Source organism: Oncorhynchus mykiss, chromosome 11, assembly GCF_013265735.2.
Source record: "Oncorhynchus mykiss isolate Arlee chromosome 11, USDA_OmykA_1.1, whole genome shotgun sequence".
Taxonomy (NCBI): domain Eukaryota; kingdom Metazoa; phylum Chordata; class Actinopteri; order Salmoniformes; family Salmonidae; genus Oncorhynchus; species Oncorhynchus mykiss.
In genome coordinates this window covers 80058576-80081382 of record NC_048575.1, presented here as the reverse complement: position 1 = coordinate 80081382, position 22807 = coordinate 80058576, and the positions used below count along the sequence as shown (strand labels likewise).

General features: G+C 48.4%; 1 protein-coding gene across 1 annotated transcript in view; it reads left to right on the top strand.

The window, feature by feature from the left end:
• Positions 1-18354: 18354 nt before the first annotated feature.
• Positions 18355-22807, top strand: part of areg (amphiregulin) — a 17332-nt gene continuing 12879 nt past the window's right edge. The window contains exons 1-2 of the mRNA XM_036936479.1: positions 18355-18464; positions 20859-21038. Of these exons, the coding sequence (XP_036792374.1) occupies positions 18428-18464; positions 20859-21038 (217 nt within the window). The 5' untranslated portion in view covers positions 18355-18427. The remainder of the gene's footprint in view (positions 18465-20858; positions 21039-22807) is intronic.

Below are 22807 nucleotides of genomic sequence, written 5' to 3'. Positions count from 1 at the left end.
ATCTAGCCTGCTATGATAAGGGTGTACCAGTTGATCTAACCTGCTATAATAAGGGTGTACCAGTTGATCTAACCTGCTATAATAAGGGTGTACCAGTTGATCTAACCTGCTGTAATAAGGGTGTAGCAGTTGATCTAGCCTGCTGTAATAAGGGTGTACCAGTTGATCTAACCTGCTATAATAAGGGTGTACCAGTTGATCTAACCTGCTAAGATAAGGGTGTACCAGTTGATCTAACCTGCTATAATAAGGGTGTACCAGTTGATCTAACCTGCTATGATAAGGGTGTACCAGTTGATCTAACCTGCTATGATAAAGGTGTACCAGTTGATCTAACCTGCTGTAATAAGGGTGTACCAGTTGATCTAACCTGCTATAATAAGGGTGTACCAGTTGATCTAACCTGCTATAATAAGGATGTACCAGTTGATCTAACCTGCTATGATAAAGGTGTACCAGTTGATCTAACCTGCTGTAATAAGGGTGTACCAGTTGATCTAACCTGCTGTAATAAGGGTGTACCAGTTGATCTAACCTGCTGTAATAAGGGTGTACCAGTTGATCTAACCTGCTGTAATAAGGGTGTACCAGTTGATCTAACCTGCTGTAATAAGGGTGTACCAGTTGATCTAACCTGCTATAATAAAGGTTTACCAGTTGATCTAACCTGCTGTAATAAGGGTGTACCAGTTGATCTAACCTGCTGTAATAAGGGTGTACCAGTTGATCTAACCTGCTGTAATAAGGGTGTACCAGTTGATCTAACCTGCTATAATAAGGGTGTACCAGTTGATCTAACCTGCTATGATAAGGGTGTACCAGTTGATCTAACCTGCTATAATAAGGGTGTACCAGTTGATCTAACCTGCTATGATAAAGGTGTACCAGTTGATCTAACCTGCTGTAATAAGGGTGTACCAGTTGATCTAACCTGCTATGATAAGGGTGTACCAGTTGATCTAACCTGCTGTAATAAGGGTGTACCAGTTGATCTAACCTGCTATGATAAAGGTGTACCAGTTGATCTAACCTGCTATGATAAAGGTGTACCAGTTGATCTAACCTGCTGTAATAAGGGTGTACCAGTTGATCTAACCTGCTATGATAAGGGTGTACCAGTTGATCTAACCTGCTATAATAAGGGTGTACCAGTTGATCTAACCTGCTATGATAAAGGTGTACCAGTTGATCTAACCTGCTGTAATAAGGGTGTACCAGTTGATCTAACCTGCTATGATAAGGGTGTACCAGTTGATCTAACCTGCTGTAATAAGGGTGTACCAGTTGATCTAACCTGCTATGATAAAGGTGTACCAGTTGATCTAACCTGCTATGATAAAGGTGTACCAGTTGATCTAACCTGCTGTAATAAGGGTGTACCAGTTGATCTAACCTGCTGTAATAAGGGTGTACCAGTTGATCTAACCTGCTATAATAAGGGTGTACCAGTTGATCTAACCTGCTATAATAAGGATGTACCAGTTGATCTAACCTGCTATGATAAAGGTGTACCAGTTGATCTAACCTGCTGTAATAAGGGTGTACCAGTTGATCTAACCTGCTGTAATAAGGGTGTACCAGTTGATCTAACCTGCTGTAATAAGGGTGTACCAGTTGATCTAACCTGCTGTAATAAGGGTGTACCAGTTGATCTAACCTGCTGTAATAAGGGTGTACCAGTTGATCTAACCTGCTATAATAAAGGTGTACCAGTTGATCTAACCTGCTGTAATAAGGGTGTACCAGTTGATCTAACCTGCTGTAATAAGGGTGTACCAGTTGATCTAACCTGCTGTAATAAGGGTGTACCAGTTGATCTAACCTGCTATAATAAGGGTGTACCAGTTGATCTAACCTGCTATGATAAGGGTGTACCAGTTGATCTAACCTGCTATAATAAGGGTGTACCAGTTGATCTAACCTGCTATGATAAAGGTGTACCAGTTGATCTAACCTGCTGTAATAAGGGTGTACCAGTTGATCTAACCTGCTATGATAAGGGTGTACCAGTTGATCTAACCTGCTGTAATAAGGGTGTACCAGTTGATCTAACCTGCTATGATAAAGGTGTACCAGTTGATCTAACCTGCTATGATAAAGGTGTACCAGTTGATCTAACCTGCTGTAATAAGGGTGTACCAGTTGATCTAACCTGCTATAATAAGGGTGTACCAGTTGATCTAACCTGCTATAATAAGGGTGTACCAGTTGATCTAACCTGCTATAATAAGGGTGTACCAGTTGATCTAACCTGCTATGATAAAGGTGTACCAGTTGATCTAACCTGCTATGATAAGGGTGTACCAGTTGATCTAACCTGCTATTAGGGTGTACCAGTTGATCTAACCTGCTATGATAAAGGTGTACCAGTTGATCTAACCTGCTGTAATAAGGGTGTACCAGTTGATCTAACCTGCTATGATAAAGGTGTACCAGTGTATCTAACCTGCTATGATAAGGGTGTACCAGTTGATCTAACCTGCTGTAATAAGGGTGTACCAGTTGATCTAACCTGCTATGATAAGGGTGTACCAGTTGATCTATGCTGCTATAATAAAGGTGTACCAGTTGATCTAACCTGCTATGATAAGGGTGTACCAGTTGATCTAACCTGCTGTAATAAGGGTGTACCAGTTGATCTAACCTGCTGTAATAAGGGTGTACCAGTTGATCTATGCTGCTATAATAAAGGTGTACCAGTTGATCTAACCTGCTATGATAAGGGTGTACCAGTTGATCTAACCTGCTGTAATAAGGGTGTACCAGTTGATCTAACCTGCTATGATCAGGGTGTACCAGTTGATCTATGCTGCTATTAGGGTGTCTAACCTGCTGTCCCAGTCTACCAAACGTCAACTGAAAATATGGTTTTGACTCAGTGTACACAAATGGGTGTGTCACATTTAGTTTTTGATGTCGTTGTGTGATTAGGAAACATCTTGAGGATTTCAGAAATGTATCGTGTGTTGTGATAACATGTTGATTAGATGTTTCGAAAGAGGTTTACAGAAGACAGAAATGCTAAAAAAAGTGTCCCACTTTATTCCCGAATTCACCCTACAGGGAGACATCAGCTAATCTGATCACAACGCAGACACCGTGGATGGATAAGAGACACATTTTAATAACAATGTTTAGACGCTACAAAACCTAGATCAGATAAGCTTTGTGATTGGGTCATATCGATCAGATTACGAAACTCAAATGTTAGCCAAGGTGTAAACGGGGCTATGTTTGGCCAGGGCCTAGTCTAGAGCTCTGGTCAAAAGTAGTGCACTACATAGGGAATAGGGTGCCATTTGGCTATAGGCCCTGGTTAAAAGTAGTGCACTACATAGGGAATAGGGTGCCATTTGGCTATAGGTCCTGGTTAAAAGTAGTGCACTACATAGGGAATAGGGTGCCATTTGGCTATAGGTCCTGGTTAAAAGTAGTGCACTACATAGGGAATAGGGTGCCATTTGGCTATAGGTCCTGGTTAAAAGTAGTGCACTACATAGGGAATAGGGTGCCATTTGGCTATAGGCCCTGGTTAAAAGTAGTGCACTACATAGGGAATAGGGTGCCATTTGGCTATAGGCCCTGGTTAAAAGTAGTGCACTACATAGGGAATAGGGTGCCATTTGGGATTCATTCCAAAGTCATCAAAGATTTGGCGACGAAGTTGGATGTTAAACGTACAGAAATGTCAATCAAAAATAACTTAGAGCCCTAATGACTCCGTTCTCACCAAAAAGGACAACAAAGAATCTAAGCTATTGTATTTTGATTTATTCAGTTATTTTATTTATTTATTTCCTGGTTCCCAGACCAACCCTGGTCCTCTACATACCACAACAAGCCGGGATAGACCGTTTTTTTAATGTTAATGATGAACTGTTGAATGGCCGGTTCGGCGTTAGTTTTTCCTTCCCCTGTTCCCTGAAATGATGCGTAGGCCATAGATGTTTATGACTAATAAAACCTTCTATAGACATCTATGAATAAAAGGATGTTGCTTGCCCATTATGGCTGTCCACACCCCTATATTAAAGCAAACCTGTTTTTTTTTAAACAGTTTCTCCCTGTCAGGAATCATAGACCTAAAATGTTTTTTTTTAAACAGTTTCTCCCTGTCAGGAATCATAGACCTAAAATGTTTTTTTTTTTTGCTCGTCTGGTCTTGAGTTGTAAAACCAGATAAAGCTATTGGTGAAAAAAACATAGATTTGAAACATCTATTTGACAGGTTGGAAATGCCGGTAATCAATCACGATAGGAGTACCTGTCTACCTGCATAGGATTGTCTTGCATGACGCACTTAAAAGCGTTCCATCCTCCCTGTCTCTGTCTTACCTCTCTATTTCTGTCCACTAAAGAGCGATGACAAACCCACAATCGCCCATCCTGCTCTCATTTATCGCTGAGTTGTTGGCTTTAGTTGTTCCTTTAAATTAGAAATTTAGTCTCAGATGAATTGATAAGTAGCTAATCAGCTGCGTAAATGTAGAATGTCCTTTGGAGAGGCGCGAGATAGAGAGATTGATATACAGTCCATTCTGAAAGTATTCAGACCCACTTCTTCCACATTTTGTTACGTTACAGCCTTATTCTAAAATGGATTTAAAACATTTTTTTATCCCTCATCAATCTACGCACACTACCCCATAATGACAAAGCAAAAACAGTTTTTTAGATTAGCTCACTTTGCAGCCCACCTTCCAGCTCACACTCTCAAACACATAGATCCCCCTGAACGCAGCTCACTCTCCAGATCCCAATCACAGGAATTCTGATCACCTGTTCACACACCTGTATGTCATTAAGACACACTATTTAGTTCAGTTCTTTGCACCCAGTCACTGGGAGGTATTGTTTGTATTGATACACATTCTAGTTTCTGTATTAGTCCTCCTGTGTATCATAGTTTTTGGCCTGCCTCACTAACGATGACTTTTTTGACTGTTCCCTGCCTGCACTTTTGCCAATCAGATTTCCTGTCGTCAGCCTCTTGCCTGAATTCACGGACTACGTTATTAGCCTTTTCTCTGGCAGTACTGTTGCCTTTTTGGACTTCCTGTGTATGACCTTCTGCCCCTGGACCCAGCTACCTGCCTCCTCCTGTGTATGACCTTCTGCCTGCCCCTGGACCCAGCTACCTGCCTCCTCCTGTGTATGACCTTCTGCCTGCCCCTGGACCCAGCTACCTGCCTCCTCCTGTGTATGACCTTCTGCCTGCCCCTGGACCCAGCTACCTGCCTCCTCCTGTGTATGACCTTCTGCCTGCCCCTGGACCCAGCTACCTGCCTCCTCCTGTGTATGACCTTCTGCCTGCCCCTGGACCCAGCTACCTGCCTCCTCCTGTGTATGACCTTCTGCCTCCCCCTGGACCCAGCTACCTGCCTCCTCCTGTGTGTGACCTTCTGCCTGCCCCTGGACCCAGCTACCTGACTCCTCCTGTGTATGACCTTCTGCCTGCCCCTGGACCCAGCTACCTGCCTCCTCCTGTGTGTGACCTTCTGCCTGCCCCTGGACCCAGCTACCTGCCTCCTCCTGTGTATGACCTTCTGCCTGCCCCTGGACCCAGCTACCTGCCTCCTCCTGTGGGTGACCTTCTGCCTGCCCCTGGACCCAGCTACCTGCCTCCTCCTGTGTATGACCTTCTGCCTGCCCCTGGACCCAGCTACCTGCCTCCTCCTGTGTGTGACCTTCTGCCTGCCCCTGGACCCAGCTACCTGCCTCCTCCTGTGCATGACCTTCTGCCTGCCCCTGGATCCAGCTACCTGCCTCCTCCTGTGTATGACCTTCTGCCTGCCCCTGGACCGAGCTACCTGCCTCCTCCTGTGTATGACCTTCTGCCTGCCCCTGGACCCAGCTAACTGCCTCCTCCTGTGTATGACCTTCTGCCTGCCCCTGGACCCAGCTACCTGCCTCCCCCTGTGTGTGACATTCTGCCTGCCCCTGGACCCAGCTACCTGCCTCCTCCTGTGTATGACCTTCTGCCTGCCCCTGGACCCAGCTACCTGCCTCCTCCTGTGTGTGACCTTCTGCCTGCCCCTGGACCCAGCTACCTGCCTCCTCCTGTGTGTGACCTTCTGCCTGCCCCTGGACCCATCTACCTGCCTCCTCCTGTGTGTGACCTTCTGCCTGCCCCTGGACCCAGCTACCTGCCTCCTCCTGTGTATGACCTTCTGCCTGCCCCTGGACCCAGCTACCTGCCTCCTCCTGTGTATGACTTTCTGCCTGCCCCTGGACCCAGCTACCTGCCTCCTCCTGTGTATGACCTTCTGCCTGCCCCTGGACCCAGCTACTGCTTCCTCCTGTGTATGACCTTCTGCCTGCCCCTGGACCCAACTACCTGCCTCCTCCTGTGTGTGACCTTCTGCCTGCCCCTGGATCCAGCTACCTGCCTCCTCCTGTGTATGACCTTCTGCCTGCCCCTGGATCCAGCTACCTGCCTCCTCCTGTGTATGACCTTCTGCCTGCCCCTGGACCGAGCTACCTGCCTCCTCCTGTGTATGACCTTCTGCCTGCCCCTGGACTCAGCTACCTGCCTCCTTCTGTGTATGACCTTCTGCCTGCCCCTGGACCCAACTACCTGCCTCCTCCTGTGTATGACCTTCTGCCTGCCCCTGGACCCAGCTACCTGCCTCCTCCTGTGTATGACCTTCTGCCTGCCCCTGGACCCAACTATCTGCCTCCTCCTGTGTGTGACCTTCTGCCTGCCCCTGGACCCAGCTACCTGCCTCCTCCTGTGCATGACCTTCTGCCTGCCCCTGGACCCAACTACCTGCCTCCTCCTGTGTGTGACCTTCTGCCTGCCCCTGGACCCAGCTACCTGCCTCCTCCTGTGTGTGACCTTCTGCCTGCCCCTGGACCCAGCTACCTGCCTCCTCCTGTGTATGACCTTCTGCCTGCCCCTGGATCCAGCTACCTGCCTCCTCCTGTGTATGACCTTCTGCCTGCCCCTGGATCCAGCTACCTGCCTCCTCCTGTGTATGACCTTCTGCCTGCTCCTGGACCCAGCTACCTGCCTCCTCCTGTGTATGACCTTCTGCCTGCCCCTGGACCCAGCTACCTGCCTCCTCCTGTGTATGACCTTCTGCCTGCCCCTGGACCCAACTACCTGCCTCCTCCTGTGTGTGACCTTCTGCCTGCCCCTGGACCCAGCTACCTGCCTCCTCCTGTGTATGACCTTCTGCCTGCCCCTGGACCCAGCAACCTGCCTCCTCCTGTGTATGATCTTCTGCCTGCCCCTGGACCCAGCTACCTGCCTCCTCCTGTGTATGACCTTCTGCCTGCCCCTGGACCCAGCTACCTGCCTCCTCCTGTGTATGACCTTCTGCCTGCCCCTGGACCCAGCTACCTGCCTCCTCCTGTTTATGACCTACTGCCTGCCCCTGGACCCAGCTACCTGCCTCCTCCTGTGTATGACCTTCTGCCTGCCCCTGGACCCAGCTACCTACCTCCTCCTGTGTATGACCTACTGTCTGCCCCTGGACCCAGCTACCTGCCTCCTCCTGTGTATGACCTTCTGCCTGCCCCTGGACCCAGCTACCTACCTCCTCCTGTGTATGACCTACTGTCTGCCCCTGGACCCAGCTACCTGCCTCCTCCTGTGTATGACCTTCTGCCTGCCCCTGGACCCAGCTACCTGCCTCCTCCTGTGTATGACCTTCTGCCTGCCCCTGGACCCAGCTACCTGCCTCCTCCTGTGTATGACCTTCTGCCTGCCCCTGGACCCAGCAAGCTGCCTCCTCCTGTGTATGATCTTCTGCCTGCCCCTGGACCCAGCTACCTGCCTCCTCCTGTGTATGACCTTCTGCCTGCCCCTGGACCCAGCTACCTGCCTCCTCCTGTGTATGATCTTCTGCCTGCCCCTGGACCCAGCTACCTGCCTCCTCCTGTGTATGACCTACTGCCTGCCCCTGGACCCAGCTACCTGCCTCCTCCTGTGTATGACCTACTGCCTGCCCCTGGACCCAGCTACCTGCCTCCTCCTGTGTATGACCTTCTGCCTGCCCCTGGACCCAGCTACCTGCCTCCTCCTGTGTATGACCTTCTGCCTGCCCCTCTGGACCCAGCTACCTGCCTCCTCCTGTGTATGACCTTCTGCCTGCCCCTGGACCCAGCTACCTGCCTCCTCCTGTGTATGACCTACTGCCTGCCCCTGGACCCAGCTACCTGCCTCCTCCTGTGTATGACCTACTGCCTGCCCCTGGACCCAGCTACCTGCCTCCTCCTGTGTATGACCTTCTGCCTGCCCCTGGACCCAGCTACCTGCCTCCTCCTGTGTATGACCTTCTGCCTGCCCCTGGACCCAGCTACCTGCCTCCTCCTGTGTATGACCTACTGCCTGCCCCTGGACCCAGCTACCTGCCTCCTCCTGTGTATGACCTTCTGCCTGCCCCTGGACCCAGCTACCTGCCTCCTCCTGTGGGTGACCTTCTGCCTGCCCCTGGACCCAGCTACCTGCCTCCTCCTGTGTATGACCTTCTGCCTGCCCCTGGACCCAGCTACCTGCCTCCTCCTGTGTATGACCTTCTGCCTGCCCCTGGACCCAGCTACCTGCCTCCTCCTGTGTATGACCTTCTGCCTGCCCCTGGACCCAGCTACCTGCCTCCCCCTGTGTGTGACATTCTGCCTGCCCCTGGACCCAGCTACCTGCCTCCTCCTGTGTATGACCTTCTGCCTGCCCCTGGACCCAGCTACCTGCCTCCTCCTGTGTGTGACCTTCTGCCTGCCCCTGGACCCAAATACCTGCCTCCTCCTGTGTGTGACCTTCTGCCTGCCCCTGGACCCATCTACCTGCCTCCTCCTGTGTGTGACCTTCTGCCTGCCCCTGGACCCAGCTACCTGCCTCCTCCTGTGTATGACCTTCTGCCTGCCCCTGGACCCAGCTACCTGCCTCCTCCTGTGTATGACCTTCTGCCTGCCCCTGGACCCAGCTACCTGCCTCCTCCTGTGTATGACCTTCTGCCTGCCCCTGGACCCAGCTACTGCTTCCTCCTGTGTATGACCTTCTGCCTGCCCCTGGACCCAACTACCTGCCTCCTCCTGTGTGTGACCTTCTGCCTGCCCCTGGATCCAGCTACCTGCCTCCTCCTGTGTATGACCTTCTGCCTGCCCCTGGATCCAGCTACCTGCCTCCTCCTGTGTATGACCTTCTGCCTGCCCCTGGACCGAGCTACCTGCCTCCTCCTGTGTATGACCTTCTGCCTGCCCCTGGACTCAGCTACCTGCCTCCTTCTGTGTATGACCTTCTGCCTGCCCCTGGACCCAACTACCTGCCTCCTCCTGTGTATGACCTTCTGCCTGCCCCTGGACCCAGCTACCTGCCTCCTCCTGTGTATGACCTTCTGCCTGCCCCTGGACCCAACTATCTGCCTCCTCCTGTGTGTGACCTTCTGCCTGCCCCTGGACCCAGCTACCTGCCTCCTCCTGTGCATGACCTTCTGCCTGCCCCTGGACCCAACTACCTGCCTCCTCCTGTGTGTGACCTTCTGCCTGCCCCTGGACCCAGCTACCTGCCTCCTCCTGTGTGTGACCTTCTGCCTGCCCCTGGACCCAGCTACCTGCCTCCTCCTGTGTATGACCTTCTGCCTGCCCCTGGATCCAGCTACCTGCCTCCTCCTGTGTATGACCTTCTGCCTGCCCCTGGATCCAGCTACCTGCCTCCTCCTGTGTATGACCTTCTGCCTGCTCCTGGACCCAGCTACCTGCCTCCTCCTGTGTATGACCTTCTGCCTGCCCCTGGACCCAGCTACCTGCCTCCTCCTGTGTATGACCTTCTGCCTGCCCCTGGACCCAACTACCTGCCTCCTCCTGTGTGTGACCTTCTGCCTGCCCCTGGACCCAGCTACCTGCCTCCTCCTGTGTATGACCTTCTGCCTGCCCCTGGACCCAGCAACCTGCCTCCTCCTGTGTATGATCTTCTGCCTGCCCCTGGACCCAGCTACCTGCCTCCTCCTGTGTATGACCTTCTGCCTGCCCCTGGACCCAGCTACCTGCCTCCTCCTGTGCATGACCTTCTGCCTGCCCCTGGACCCAGCTACCTGCCTCCTCCTGTTTATGACCTACTGCCTGCCCCTGGACCCAGCTACCTGCCTCCTCCTGTGTATGACCTTCTGCCTGCCCCTGGACCCAGCTACCTACCTCCTCCTGTGTATGACCTACTGTCTGCCCCTGGACCCAGCTACCTGCCTCCTCCTGTGTATGACCTTCTGCCTGCCCCTGGACCCAGCTACCTACCTCCTCCTGTGTATGACCTACTGTCTGCCCCTGGACCCAGCTACCTGCCTCCTCCTGTGTATGACCTTCTGCCTGCCCCTGGACCCAGCTACCTGCCTCCTCCTGTGTATGACCTTCTGCCTGCCCCTGGACCCAGCTACCTGCCTCCTCCTGTGTATGACCTTCTGCCTGCCCCTGGACCCAGCAAGCTGCCTCCTCCTGTGTATGATCTTCTGCCTGCCCCTGGACCCAGCTACCTGCCTCCTCCTGTGTATGACCTTCTGCCTGCCCCTGGACCCAGCTACCTGCCTCCTCCTGTGTATGATCTTCTGCCTGCCCCTGGACCCAGCTACCTGCCTCCTCCTGTGTATGACCTACTGCCTGCCCCTGGACCCAGCTACCTGCCTCCTCCTGTGTATGACCTACTGCCTGCCCCTGGACCCAGCTACCTGCCTCCTCCTGTGTATGACCTTCTGCCTGCCCCTGGACCCAGCTACCTGCCTCCTCCTGTGTATGACCTTCTGCCTGCCCCTCTGGACCCAGCTACCTGCCTCCTCCTGTGTATGACCTTCTGCCTGCCCCTGGACCCAGCTACCTGCCTCCTCCTGTGTATGACCTACTGCCTGCCCCTGGACCCAGCTACCTGCCTCCTCCTGTGTATGACCTACTGCCTGCCCCTGGACCCAGCTACCTGCCTCCTCCTGTGTATGACCTTCTGCCTGCCCCTGGACCCAGCTACCTGCCTCCTCCTGTGTATGACCTTCTGCCTGCCCCTGGACCCAGCTACCTGCCTCCTCCTGTGTATGACCTACTGCCTGCCCCTGGACCCAGCTACCTGCCTCCTCCTGTGTATGACCTTCTGCCTGCCCCTGGACCCAGCTACCTGCCTCCTCCTGTGTATGACCTTCTGCCTGCCCCTCTGGACCCAGCTACCTGCCTCCTCCTGTGTATGACCTTCTGCCTGCCCCTGGACCCAGCTACCTGCCTCCTCCTGTGTATGACCTACTGCCTGCCCCTGGACCCAGCTACCTGCCTCCTCCTGTGTATGACCTTCTGCCTGCCCCTGGACCCAGCTACCTGCCTCCTCCTGTGTATGACCTTCTGCCTGCCCCTGGACCCAGCTACCTGCCTCCTCCTGTGTATGACCTTCTGCCTGCCCCTGGACCCAGCAAGCTGCCTCCTCCTGTGTATGATCTTCTGCCTGCCCCTGGACCCAGCTACCTGCCTCCTCCTGTGTATGACCTTCTGCCTGCCCCTGGACCCAGCTACCTGCCTCCTCCTGTGTATGATCTTCTGCCTGCCCCTGGACCCAGCTACCTGCCTCCTCCTGTGTATGACCTACTGCCTGCCCCTGGACCCAGCTACCTGCCTCCTCCTGTGTATGACCTACTGCCTGCCCCTGGACCCAGCTACCTGCCTCCTCCTGTGTATGACCTTCTGCCTGCCCCTGGACCCAGCTACCTGCCTCCTCCTGTGTATGACCTTCTGCCTGCCCCTCTGGACCCAGCTACCTGCCTCCTCCTGTGTATGACCTTCTGCCTGCCCCTGGACCCAGCTACCTGCCTCCTCCTGTGTATGACCTACTGCCTGCCCCTGGACCCAGCTACCTGCCTCCTCCTGTGTATGACCTACTGCCTGCCCCTGGACCCAGCTACCTGCCTCCTCCTGTGTATGACCTTCTGCCTGCCCCTGGACCCAGCTACCTGCCTCCTCCTGTGTATGACCTTCTGCCTGCCCCTGGACCCAGCTACCTGCCTCCTCCTGTGTATGACCTACTGCCTGCCCCTGGACCCAGCTACCTGCCTCCTCCTGTGTATGACCTTCTGCCTGCCCCTGGACCCAGCTACCTGCCTCCTCCTGTGTATGACCTTCTGCCTGCCCCTCTGGACCCAGCTACCTGCCTCCTCCTGTGTATGACCTTCTGCCTGCCCCTGGACCCAGCTACCTGCCTCCTCCTGTGTATGACCTACTGCCTGCCCCTGGACCCAGCTACCTGCCTCCTCCTGTGTATGACCTTCTGCCTGCCCCTGGACCCAGCTACCTGCCTCCTCCTGTGTATGACCTTCTGCCTGCCCCTCTGGACCCAGCTACCTGCCTCCTCCTGTGTATGACCTTCTGCCTGCCCCTGGACCCAGCTACCTGCCTCCTCCTGTGTATGACCTACTGCCTGCCCCTGGACCCAGCTACCTGCCTCCTCCTGTGTATGACCTTCTTCCTGCCCCTGGACCCAGCTACCTGCCTCCTCCTGTGTATGACCTTCTGCCTGCCCCTGGACCCAGCTACCTGCCTCCTCCTGTGTATGACCTTCTGCCTGCCCCTGGACCCAGCTACCTGCCTCCTCCTGTGTATGACCTACTGCCTGCCCCTGGACCCAGCTACCTGCCTCCTCCTGTGTATGACCTTCTGCCTGCCCCTGGACCCAGCAACCTGCCTCCTCCTGTGTATGACCTTCTGCCTGCCCCTGGACCCAGCAACCTGCCTCCTCCTGTGGTCCTTCACTAATAAACACCTGCTGCACCCTGCGCTTGAAACCAGCTCTCTGTCTCCCATCGTATTTAAGGCACACTTGCAGTCAACTACTGCTGCAGAGTTAGTTAGCACAGGTCCTTTCAGGTTCACTGCGTGACCGCATCGCATGCATACTGAATCGGCAGGCAGCCGACTTTGATCCAACCTCTGCAGCTCGATCTTTTAATCTGGTTTTAATGCCCCTGAATCCCAAGTGTTAGAAACATTGTCTCTGTGAATAACCGTCATCAGTCTTGAGAAACAGAACGATCAACTCTCTGGAACGCAGTCTGCTTGAAGATGAACCAGACATTTGTGTTAGGTTGAACAGAAACACAGACAGACAGACACACACAGACAGACAGACAGACAGACAGACCTGCACAATGTCGAGCACATTCATACATTAAAAAGATGGGTAAAACTTGGATTTCGAAACATGTCCTGTATGCAAAAGCTTTTCTTCATCCTAGTCTGATGATGGGATTAGCATTTTACTGGCGTACTGTGGAATGCTGCAGCCCGGATCTAGATATGACACATCGATGTGTGGGTGTGTTGAGTTTATGTCTCCCATACAATACAGGAAATGTGTCATAACTAATATTTGTAAATGTGTCACAACGTCACAATAAATAACATGATTTATCTAATGCACTGAACCCAGAACTCCCTGGAAAATGGTCAAGTTACTGAGTGGACTAACCTGGTTAAATAAAACAATAAAAACATTTTTTTAAAGTTGGAGTAATAATGTGAAATTTGTGAAAATTACGATTATGTTCTTTTAGTGTGAAAGCTGTTTGAAAAGACTGTTTTTGGTGGGACGGAGTTTAGCCTTCGTGTTGTGACATCACCTGGCGATAAATTAGATAAAAGAACAATTAAGAAGAGAGTTGCAAACCAATAATAACAACTCAGTTTTTTTTCAGTTCTCAGCCCTCCCCACTCAGAACAGTCCCAGACAATCCTACCAAAATTCTTGCTTGAGAAATTGCTTTTCGCTAAGATGCTATTTTTATTTTTTAAATATTTTGACCAGTTTAATTTTTTTTTAATCACAGTAAGGTACTTAATGGTTACCCAGAAATGACTGGACTTTTACAATATTAAGGTCTATGGTAACTTGTAGCTGAAGTACTTTCTGTATGAGAGCATGCCGTTAAAGATCTCTAGGTCTCTGTTACTGGGTAGTACTGAAGCTAATAACTACATCCAGTATGATGATGTTATGCTGTTATAGTTTGTATTCTCCAGACTCCTGTCATAGTTTCCACTAAGCAAGTGTCTCTGACCTTTCCCAAAATGGCATGCCAGGTATTCCTAACATTCCTTGGCGAAGGTTGGTGAAAACTCTGTCAAGGCTCCCCTATAAACAAGCAACTATCCATGTCACACTGTGGAAGGCATTCTGCATTGCAAACATTCTGGAGGTTCTACAGTATCCACCAGGATTCCATTAGACTCCTGCATTGCAAACATTCTGGAGGTTCTACAGTATACACCATGATTCCATTAGACTCCTGCATTACAAACATTCTGGAGGTTCTAGAGTATACACCAGGATTCCATTGGACTCCTGCATTACAAACATTCTGGAGGTTCTACAGTATACACCAGGATTCCATTGGACTCCTGCATTACAAACATTCTGGAGGTTCTACAGTATACACCAGGATTCCATTGGACTCCTGCATTACAAACATTCTGGAGGTTCTACAGTATACACCAGGATTCCATTAGACTCCTGCGTTACAAACATTCTGGAGGTTCTACAGTATACACCAGGATTCCATTGGACTCCTGCATTACAAACATTCTGGAGGTTCTACAGTATACACCAGGATTCCATTCGACTCCTGCATTACAAACATTCTGGAGGTTCTACAGTATACACCAGGATTCCATTGGACTCCTGCATTACAAACATTCTGGAGGTTCTACAGTATACACCAGGATTCCATTGGACTCCTGCATTACAAACATTCTGGAGGTTCTACAGTATACACCAGGATTTCATTGGACTCCACCGAGAAATGAATGGTGGAAAACAGATCAGACAGACACACGTAAAGATAAAAAAGTATTCACACCCTCTCTATTACCTGTATGTCACCATTTAACACAAAAACCAAACCCAGCAGTATTCCCCTATCTCAGCCCTGCCCTTAAAGGTCCTAACATTAAAATCTCATATTGTTACATGAACGTTTCAATAACATGTTGGGACCGCTTTGGAAAGGTATAACGTTGTAACCGACAGAAGATGAAGAAACAACCAGGTAATATATCCACACCCTCTCTGCGGGTTACATGAAAGAAATCTTCATCCTACTTACCAACATTTTGCACATAACCCAGCTAACACACAACGTTCAGAGAACCTTAGAGCTTGGTGAGGGAATGGTGCTGGTAATGTTGTAGAAACGTTCTCCAACTGGTTTTTGCACATAACCCAGCTAACACATAACGTTCTGAGAACCTTAGAGCTTGGTGAGGGAATGGTGCTGGTAATGTTGTAGAAACGTTCTCCAACTGGTTTTTGCACATAACCCAGCTAACACATAACGTTCTAAGAACCTTAGAGCTTGGTGAGGGAATGGTGCTGGTAATGTTGTAGAAACGTTCTCCAACTGGGTTTGACATTTGGAATTCTCCGAAATTACGTTCTGTGGGAATTTCAGGATTTCAGCATAACTTTTCCTACAGCTTTCCTCATGGATCTGTTTAGTCATGCTCTCCAATTGTTCCGAGAATGTTAAGAAAACATTTCATTAAAAAAAACACAATAAAACTTTAGTAACGCCCAGAGAACATTCCAGGAACGTCATCTAAAAACATATACATTCCATTCTCAGCATCAACAAAACTCTCTCTAAGCTCTATCTTGTGAAGTGTGTTCAGCTGTGTTTGCCACGCCCACTAATTGGTCACACCGGATCTTAATGAGCGGTGGTTTCCTTTGAAATGGGGTCTGTTTGTATTGACTGAAATGAACAGTTTTGTATACGTTAGAACAGGACATGCTAACTCCATCCTGGTGACACAGTGGACTAATTCCATGGATAGAGAACACAAGATTATAAACTTAAATCTCACTGATGCCTTGTCACAATAAAAAAAAATACTTTTTTTTTTTGCATGATTAACACCTAAGGAAATGAATTTCTATGTGTGCTATTTGCACTTGGAGTAAAAAAAAAAAAAAAAATGAAAAAAGCTAACCCTAAATAAGCTAGAAGTTAAATATTAATAAATAAAATATTAAATATTATTAAAAAGTCTTCCCTAAACATTCAGTGAAAACTTTAGGAAAGTATTTAAAAAAAAAACAAATAAAACCTTCTAGGAAAACTTTAATGGAACCATAGTAAGACGTTCTCAGAACCTCCCTGCAACTATACAATTACTATTCCCCAGAACAGGTGAGGAACCGGTCAATAACCTTATGGCTTCGTTCCCAGAACCAATGGGAAACCAAAAACACACATCCCTACAACTTCAATGGAACCAAATGTGTTGAATGGGAATGTTCTGCAAAAGATCAACACCATGTACGGTAGAATATTGGGATATTGGGATATTGGAATATTGGGATATTGGGATATTGGAATATTGGGATATTGGAATATTGGAATATTGGGATATTGGAATATTGGGATATTGGAATATTGGAATATTGGGATATTGGAATATTGGGATATTGGAATATTGGAATATTGGGATTTTGGGATATTGGAATATTGGGATATTGGGATATTGGAATATTGGGATACAATACATTCCTACTGAGTCATCAAACAACTTTCAATAGTCCTAACAATACTACAACACTACGACTCTTCTCTGACCTCGACAACATCACCCTGGCAACCATGCTAGGAGGTGTGTGTTGGGATCTGTGTGTCACAGCAGGGTGTGTGTGTTGTGTGTGTGTGCAGAGTTTATTCAGCGGTTGTTAAGTCTTTTATGGCTGTATTAACAGGGCCTGACCCTCAGCAAATATGAAGATCAAGGGAGAGGGTCGGAGGTAGGAACATGAATGAAAGTGTACACTTTTTTTGAGTGCGTTAATGACGTGTAGTGACTGGACAGAATACATCCATTAGTGTTTGTCCGTGTGTGTGCGTGTGCGTGCGTGTGTGTGTGTGTGTGTGTGTGTGTGCGTGTGTGCGTGTGTGTGTGTGTGTATGTGTGTGTGTGTGTGTGTGTGTGTGTGTGTGTGTGTGTGTGTGTGTGTGTGTGTGTGTGTGTTGACCAACTAGCTTTCACAGATAGACGCTTATCTGTGTTTCTCAAACGTCAAATTTAGGCCTTAACTCCAAATCTTTTAAGGTTAGTTTTAGGCCTTAACTCCAAATCTTTTAAGGTTAGTTTTAGGCCTTAACTCCAAATCTTTTAAAGTTAGTTTTAGGCCTTAACTCCAAATCTTTTAAGGTTAGTTTTAGGCCTTAACTCCAAATCTTTTAAGGTTAGTTTTAGGCCTTAACTCCAAATCTTTTAAGGTTAGTTTTAGGCATTAACTCCAAATCTTTTAAGGTTAGTTTTAGGCCTTAACTCCAAATCTTTTAAGGTTAGTTTTAGGCCTTAACTCCAAATCTTTTAAGGTTAGTTTTAGGCCTTAACTCCAAATCTTTTAAGGTTAGTTTTAGGCCTTAACTCCAAATCTTTTAAGGTTAGTTTTAGGCCTTAACTCCAAATCTTTTAAGGTTAGTTTTAGGCCTTAACTCCAAATCTTTTAAGGTTAGTTTTAGGCCTTAACTCCAAATCTTTTAAGGTTAGTTTTAGGCATTAACTCCAAATCTTTTAAGGTTAGTTTTAGGCATTAACTCCAAATCTTTTAAGGTTAGTTTTAGGCCTTAACTCCAAATCTTTTAAGGTTAGTTTTAGGCCTTAACTCCAAATCTTTTAAGGTTAGTTTTAGGCCTTAACTCCAAATCTTTTAAGGTTAGTTTTAGGCATTAACTCCAAATATTTTAAGGTTAGTTTTAGGCCTTAACTCCAAATATTTTAAGGTTAGTTTTAGGCCTTAACTCCAAATCTTTTAAGGTTAGTTTTAGGCATTAACTCCAAATCTTTTAAGGTTAGTTTTAGGCATTAACTCCAAATCTTTTAAGGATAGTTTTAGGCCTTAACTCCAAATATTTTAAGGTTAGTTTTAGGCCTTAACTCCAAATCTTTTAAGGATAGTTTTAGGCATTAACTCAGAATGGTTAAGGTTTGGGATAGGCTTAAAACAAAAATTGCAACTTTCTATCGCTAGATTTGAACTTCCAACCTTTGGAATCAGAGGCAAACGCCCTATCAAAACCTACCCAAAAAGTAACAGCGCTCACTGTTGCCCCTAGTGGCAGGTTTTCACGTCATCTCCCAACGTCCTCAGGACGACTGACATGTATCACAGGTGACCTGGTTGATGTTGACTGTTACTGAACACAGTGTGAGGATCTCACTCTCACTCGTTGTTATTATGATCGACAGATGTGTCAAAGAAAATAAGAACGTGACATGCATTAAATACATCCCCTAAGGCTGGGCAAGTTAATCATTACACTACTAGCACACACACACACACACACACATAAACACCCCCCCCCGTCTCCTGAGGCATTGTCTATAAGAGCCGCCACCCAACCGCTGAGGAGGAAGAGGAAGCCGAGGCAGAGCAGGACTAGTCTCACTCAGGACAGAATACACACACTATTAGGACATGAACACTCTCATTCTCTCCTCTCTGCTGTGTTTGGGTAAGTAGTCTGGGCTTGTACGATCATTTGATGTGTTGGGAAGTAGCCTATAGGGACAGACAGACAGACAGACAGACAGACAGACAGACAGACAGACAGAGAGTTGTGTTTAGAGGGAAGTAGCCTACAGGGACAGACAGACAGACAGACAGACAGACAGACAGACAGACAGACAGACAGACAGACAGACAGACAGACAGACAGACAGACAGACAGACAGATGTGTTTAGAGGGAAGTAGCCTACAGGGACAGGCAGACAGACAGACAGACAGAGAGATGTGTTTAGAGGGAAGTAGCCTACAGGGACAGACAGACAGAGAGATGTGTTTAGAGGGAAGTAGCCTACAGGGACAGACAGACAGACAGACACAGACAGAGAGATGTGTTTAGAGGGAAGTAGCCTACAGAGACAGACAGACAGACAGAGAGATGTGTTTAGAGGGAAGTAGCCTACAGAGACAGACAGACAGAGTGATGTGTTTAGAGGGAAGTAGCCTACAGAGACAGACAGACAGAGAGATGTGTTTAGAGGGAAGTAGCCTACAGAGACAGACAGACAGAGTGATGTGTTTAGAGGGAAGTAGCCTACAGAGACAGACAGACAGAGAGATGTGTTTAGAGGGAAGTAGCCTACAGAGACAGACAGACAGAGAGATGTGTTTAGAGGGAAGTAGCCTACAGAGACAGACAGACAGACAGAGAGATGTGTTTAGAGGGAAGTAGCCTACAGAGACAGACAGACAGAGAGATGTGTTTAGAGGGAAGTAGCCTACAGAGACAGACAGACAGAGAGATGTGTTTAGAGGGATGTAGCCTACAGAGACAGACAGACAGAGTGATGTGTTTAGAGGGAAGTAGCCTACAGAGACAGACAGACAGAGAGATGTGTTTAGAGGGAAGTAGCCTACAGAGACAGACAGACAGACAGAGAGATGTGTTTAGAGGGAAGTAGCCTACAGAGACAGACAGACAGAGAGATGTGTTTAGAGGGAAGTAGCCTACAGGGACAGACAGACAGAGTGATGTGTTTAGAGGGAAGTAGCCTACAGAGACAGACAGACAGAGAGATGTGTTTAGAGGGAAGTAGCCTACAGAGACAGACAGACAGACAGACAGAGTGATGTGTTTAGAGGGAAGTAGCCTACAGAGACAGACAGACAGAGAGATGTGTTTAGAGGGAAGTAGCCTACAGAGACAGACAGACAGAGAGATGTGTTTCGAGGGAAGTAGCCTACAGGGACAAACAGACAGACAGACAGAGAGATGTGTTTAGAGGAAAGTAGCCTACAGAGACAGACAGACAGAGAGACAGAGAGATGTGTTTAGAGGGAAGTAGCCTACAGAGACAGACAGACTGAGAGATGTGTTTAGAGGGAAGAAGCCTACAGGGATGGAGTGGAGAGATGGATATTTCGGATGATTAGAATCCCCATTAGCCGGCGCCAGTTAGTTAGACATTACAGAAAAAAAGACTTTGCAGTTTACATACATTTAAAAACAAGATCATGTAGTGTGTCTGTGTGCATCTATCAGTACAGTGCCCTGTTACTTTGTTTTTCTGACTTTTTTTGCTGTTCACTTCATGAGATGAGACTATTAATGAATTGCCCATCATTATAACACTGTACATAGCCATAATAGGACATTTTGAAATGTGTCTATTGATTTGAAACTGATGTGAGTGTAATGTTTACTGTTCACTTTAGAGAGAGAGAGAGAGAGAGAGAGAGAGAGAGACAGAGAGAGAGAGACAGAGAGAGAGAGACAGAGAGAGAGAAACAGAGAGAGAGAGAGAGAGAGAGAGAGAGAGAGAGAGAGAGAGAGAGAGAGAGAGAGAGAGATGTTTCACAACCTGTTATGACTTGTCAGAAACCAGCTGTGTGATGTACCATATGCTAATCTTATTGAAGTATTGAGTGCTCTAGTATTCTGCATGTGCTATTGGGTTGTAGTCTCCACTGCTCTGTGTGTGACCAGTTTGGTCTGCTTGCAGTCTTGATTGATATGTATGATTGGTGTGTTCTGGTTGTAGTTTTCAGTACTCTGTGTTTGACTGGTATGGTCTGTTTGTAGATTCAGTGCTCTGTGATTGACTGGAGTGGTCTGGTTGTAGTTTCAGTGCTCTGTGTTTGACTGGTGTGGTCTGGTTGTAGTTTCAGTGCTCTGTGTTTGACTGGTGTGGCCTGGTTGTAGTTTCAGTGCTCTGTGATTGACTGGTGTGGTCTGGTTGTAGTTTCAGTGCTCTGTGTTTGACTGGTGTGGTCTGGTTGTAGTTTCAGTGCTCTGTGTTTGACTGGTGTGGTCTGGTTGTAGTTTCAGTGCTCTGTGTTTGACTGGTGTGGTCTGGTTGTAGTTTCAGTGCTCTGTGTTTGACTGGTGTGGTCTGGTTGTAGTTGTTAGCGCTTTAGGTGTCCTGGGATCCGCGGTGACGTTATCGGCAGAGCTGAGCCATGTGACAGATGCGCCAGCCTTGGGGGAAGGGGAGGGGCTACAGAGCTCTCTGGGTGATGAGGATGAGGAGGAACTGGATGAAGATATGTCAGGAGGTACACCTACTGACGGTTCACCCAAAGGTAGGACTGTCAGACAACCCCTCACCCCTAACCCCTCACCCCTAACCCCTAACCCCTCACCCCCAACACCTCACCCCTAACCCCCACCCCCTAGTCCTTAGTACCCCCTCGCACCTAAGCCTTTGCCCCTAACCCCTACCCCCTAGTACTCTCTAGCCCCTAACCCGTAGCCTCCTCAATCTACACACAACACCCCATAATTACAAAATGATGACACCTGTCTATATAAGGTCCCACGGTTAACAGTGCATGGCAGAGCAAAAACCAAGCCATGAAGTCAAAGGAATTGTCCGTAGAGCTCCGAGACAGGATTGTGTCGAGGCACAGATCTGGGGAAGGGTACCAAAAAATATCTGCAGCATTGAAGGTCCCCAAGAACACAGTGGCATCCATCATTCTTAAATGGAAGAAGTTTGGAACCACCAAGACTCTTCCAAGAGCTGGCCGCCCGGACAAACTGAGCAATCGGGAGAAGAGCCTTGGTCAGGGAGGTGACCAAACACCCGATGTGGACAGATAGGAAATAAGGTTCACCTTCCAACAGGACAGTGATCCTAAACACACAACCAAGACAACACAGGAGTGGCTTTTGGGCAAATCTCTGAATGTCTTTGAGTGGCCCAGCCAGAGCCCGGACTTGAACCCTAAAGCCAAAACCTCATTTGGCCGCCTTTCCCTCCAGTTCTCTGCTGCCTGCGACTGGAACGAATTGCAAAAATCTCTGAAGTTGCAGACTTTTATCTCCCTCACCAACTTTAAACATCTGCTATCTGAGCAGCTAACCGATCGCTGCAGCTGTACATAGTCCATCTGTAAATAGCCCATCCAATCTATCTACCTCATCCCCATACTGTTTTTATTTTATTTACTTTTCTGCTCTTTTGCACACCAGTATCTCTACCTGCACATGTTCATCTGGTCATTTATCACTCCAGTGTTAATCTGCTAAATTGTAATTATTCGCTCCTCTGACCTATTTATTGCCTACCTCCTCATGCCTGTTGCACACAATATATTTAGATTTTTTTCTACTATGTTATTGACTTGTTTATTGTTTACTCCATGTGTAACTCTGTTGTCTGTTCACACTGCTATGCTTTATCTTGGCCAGGTCGCAGTTACAAATGAGAACTTGTTCTCAACTGGACTACCTGGTTAAATAAAGGTGAAATAAAAACAAAAATAAATAAATAAAACAATTCTGGAGAGACCTGAAAATAGCTGTGCAGCGACACTCCCCATCCAACCTGACAGAGCTTGACATGATCTGCAGAGAAGAATGGGAGAAACTCCCCAAATACAGGTGTGCCAAGCTTGTAGCGTCATACCCGAGAAGACTCAAGGCTGTAATCGCTGCCGAAGGTGCTTCAACACAGTACTGAGTAAAGGGCTTGAATACTTATGGAAATGTGTTATTTCAGTATTTATTTATTTTTATTAGCAAAAACTTCTAAAAAACGTTTTTTTCTTTGTCATTATGGGGTGTTGTGCTATTTAACACATTTTAGAATAAGGCTGTAACGTAACAAAATGTGGAAATCGTCAAGGGGTCTGAATACTTTCCAAATGCGCTCTATCTCCATCTATCTCCATCTGTCTCCATCTATCTCCATCTATCTCCATCTGTCTCCATATGACTCCATATGACTCCATCTGTCTCCATATGACTCCATCTGTCTCCATATGACTCCATATGTCTCCATCTGTCTCCATATGACTCCATCTGTCTCCATCTGTCTCCATTCTGTCTCCATATGACTCCATCTGTC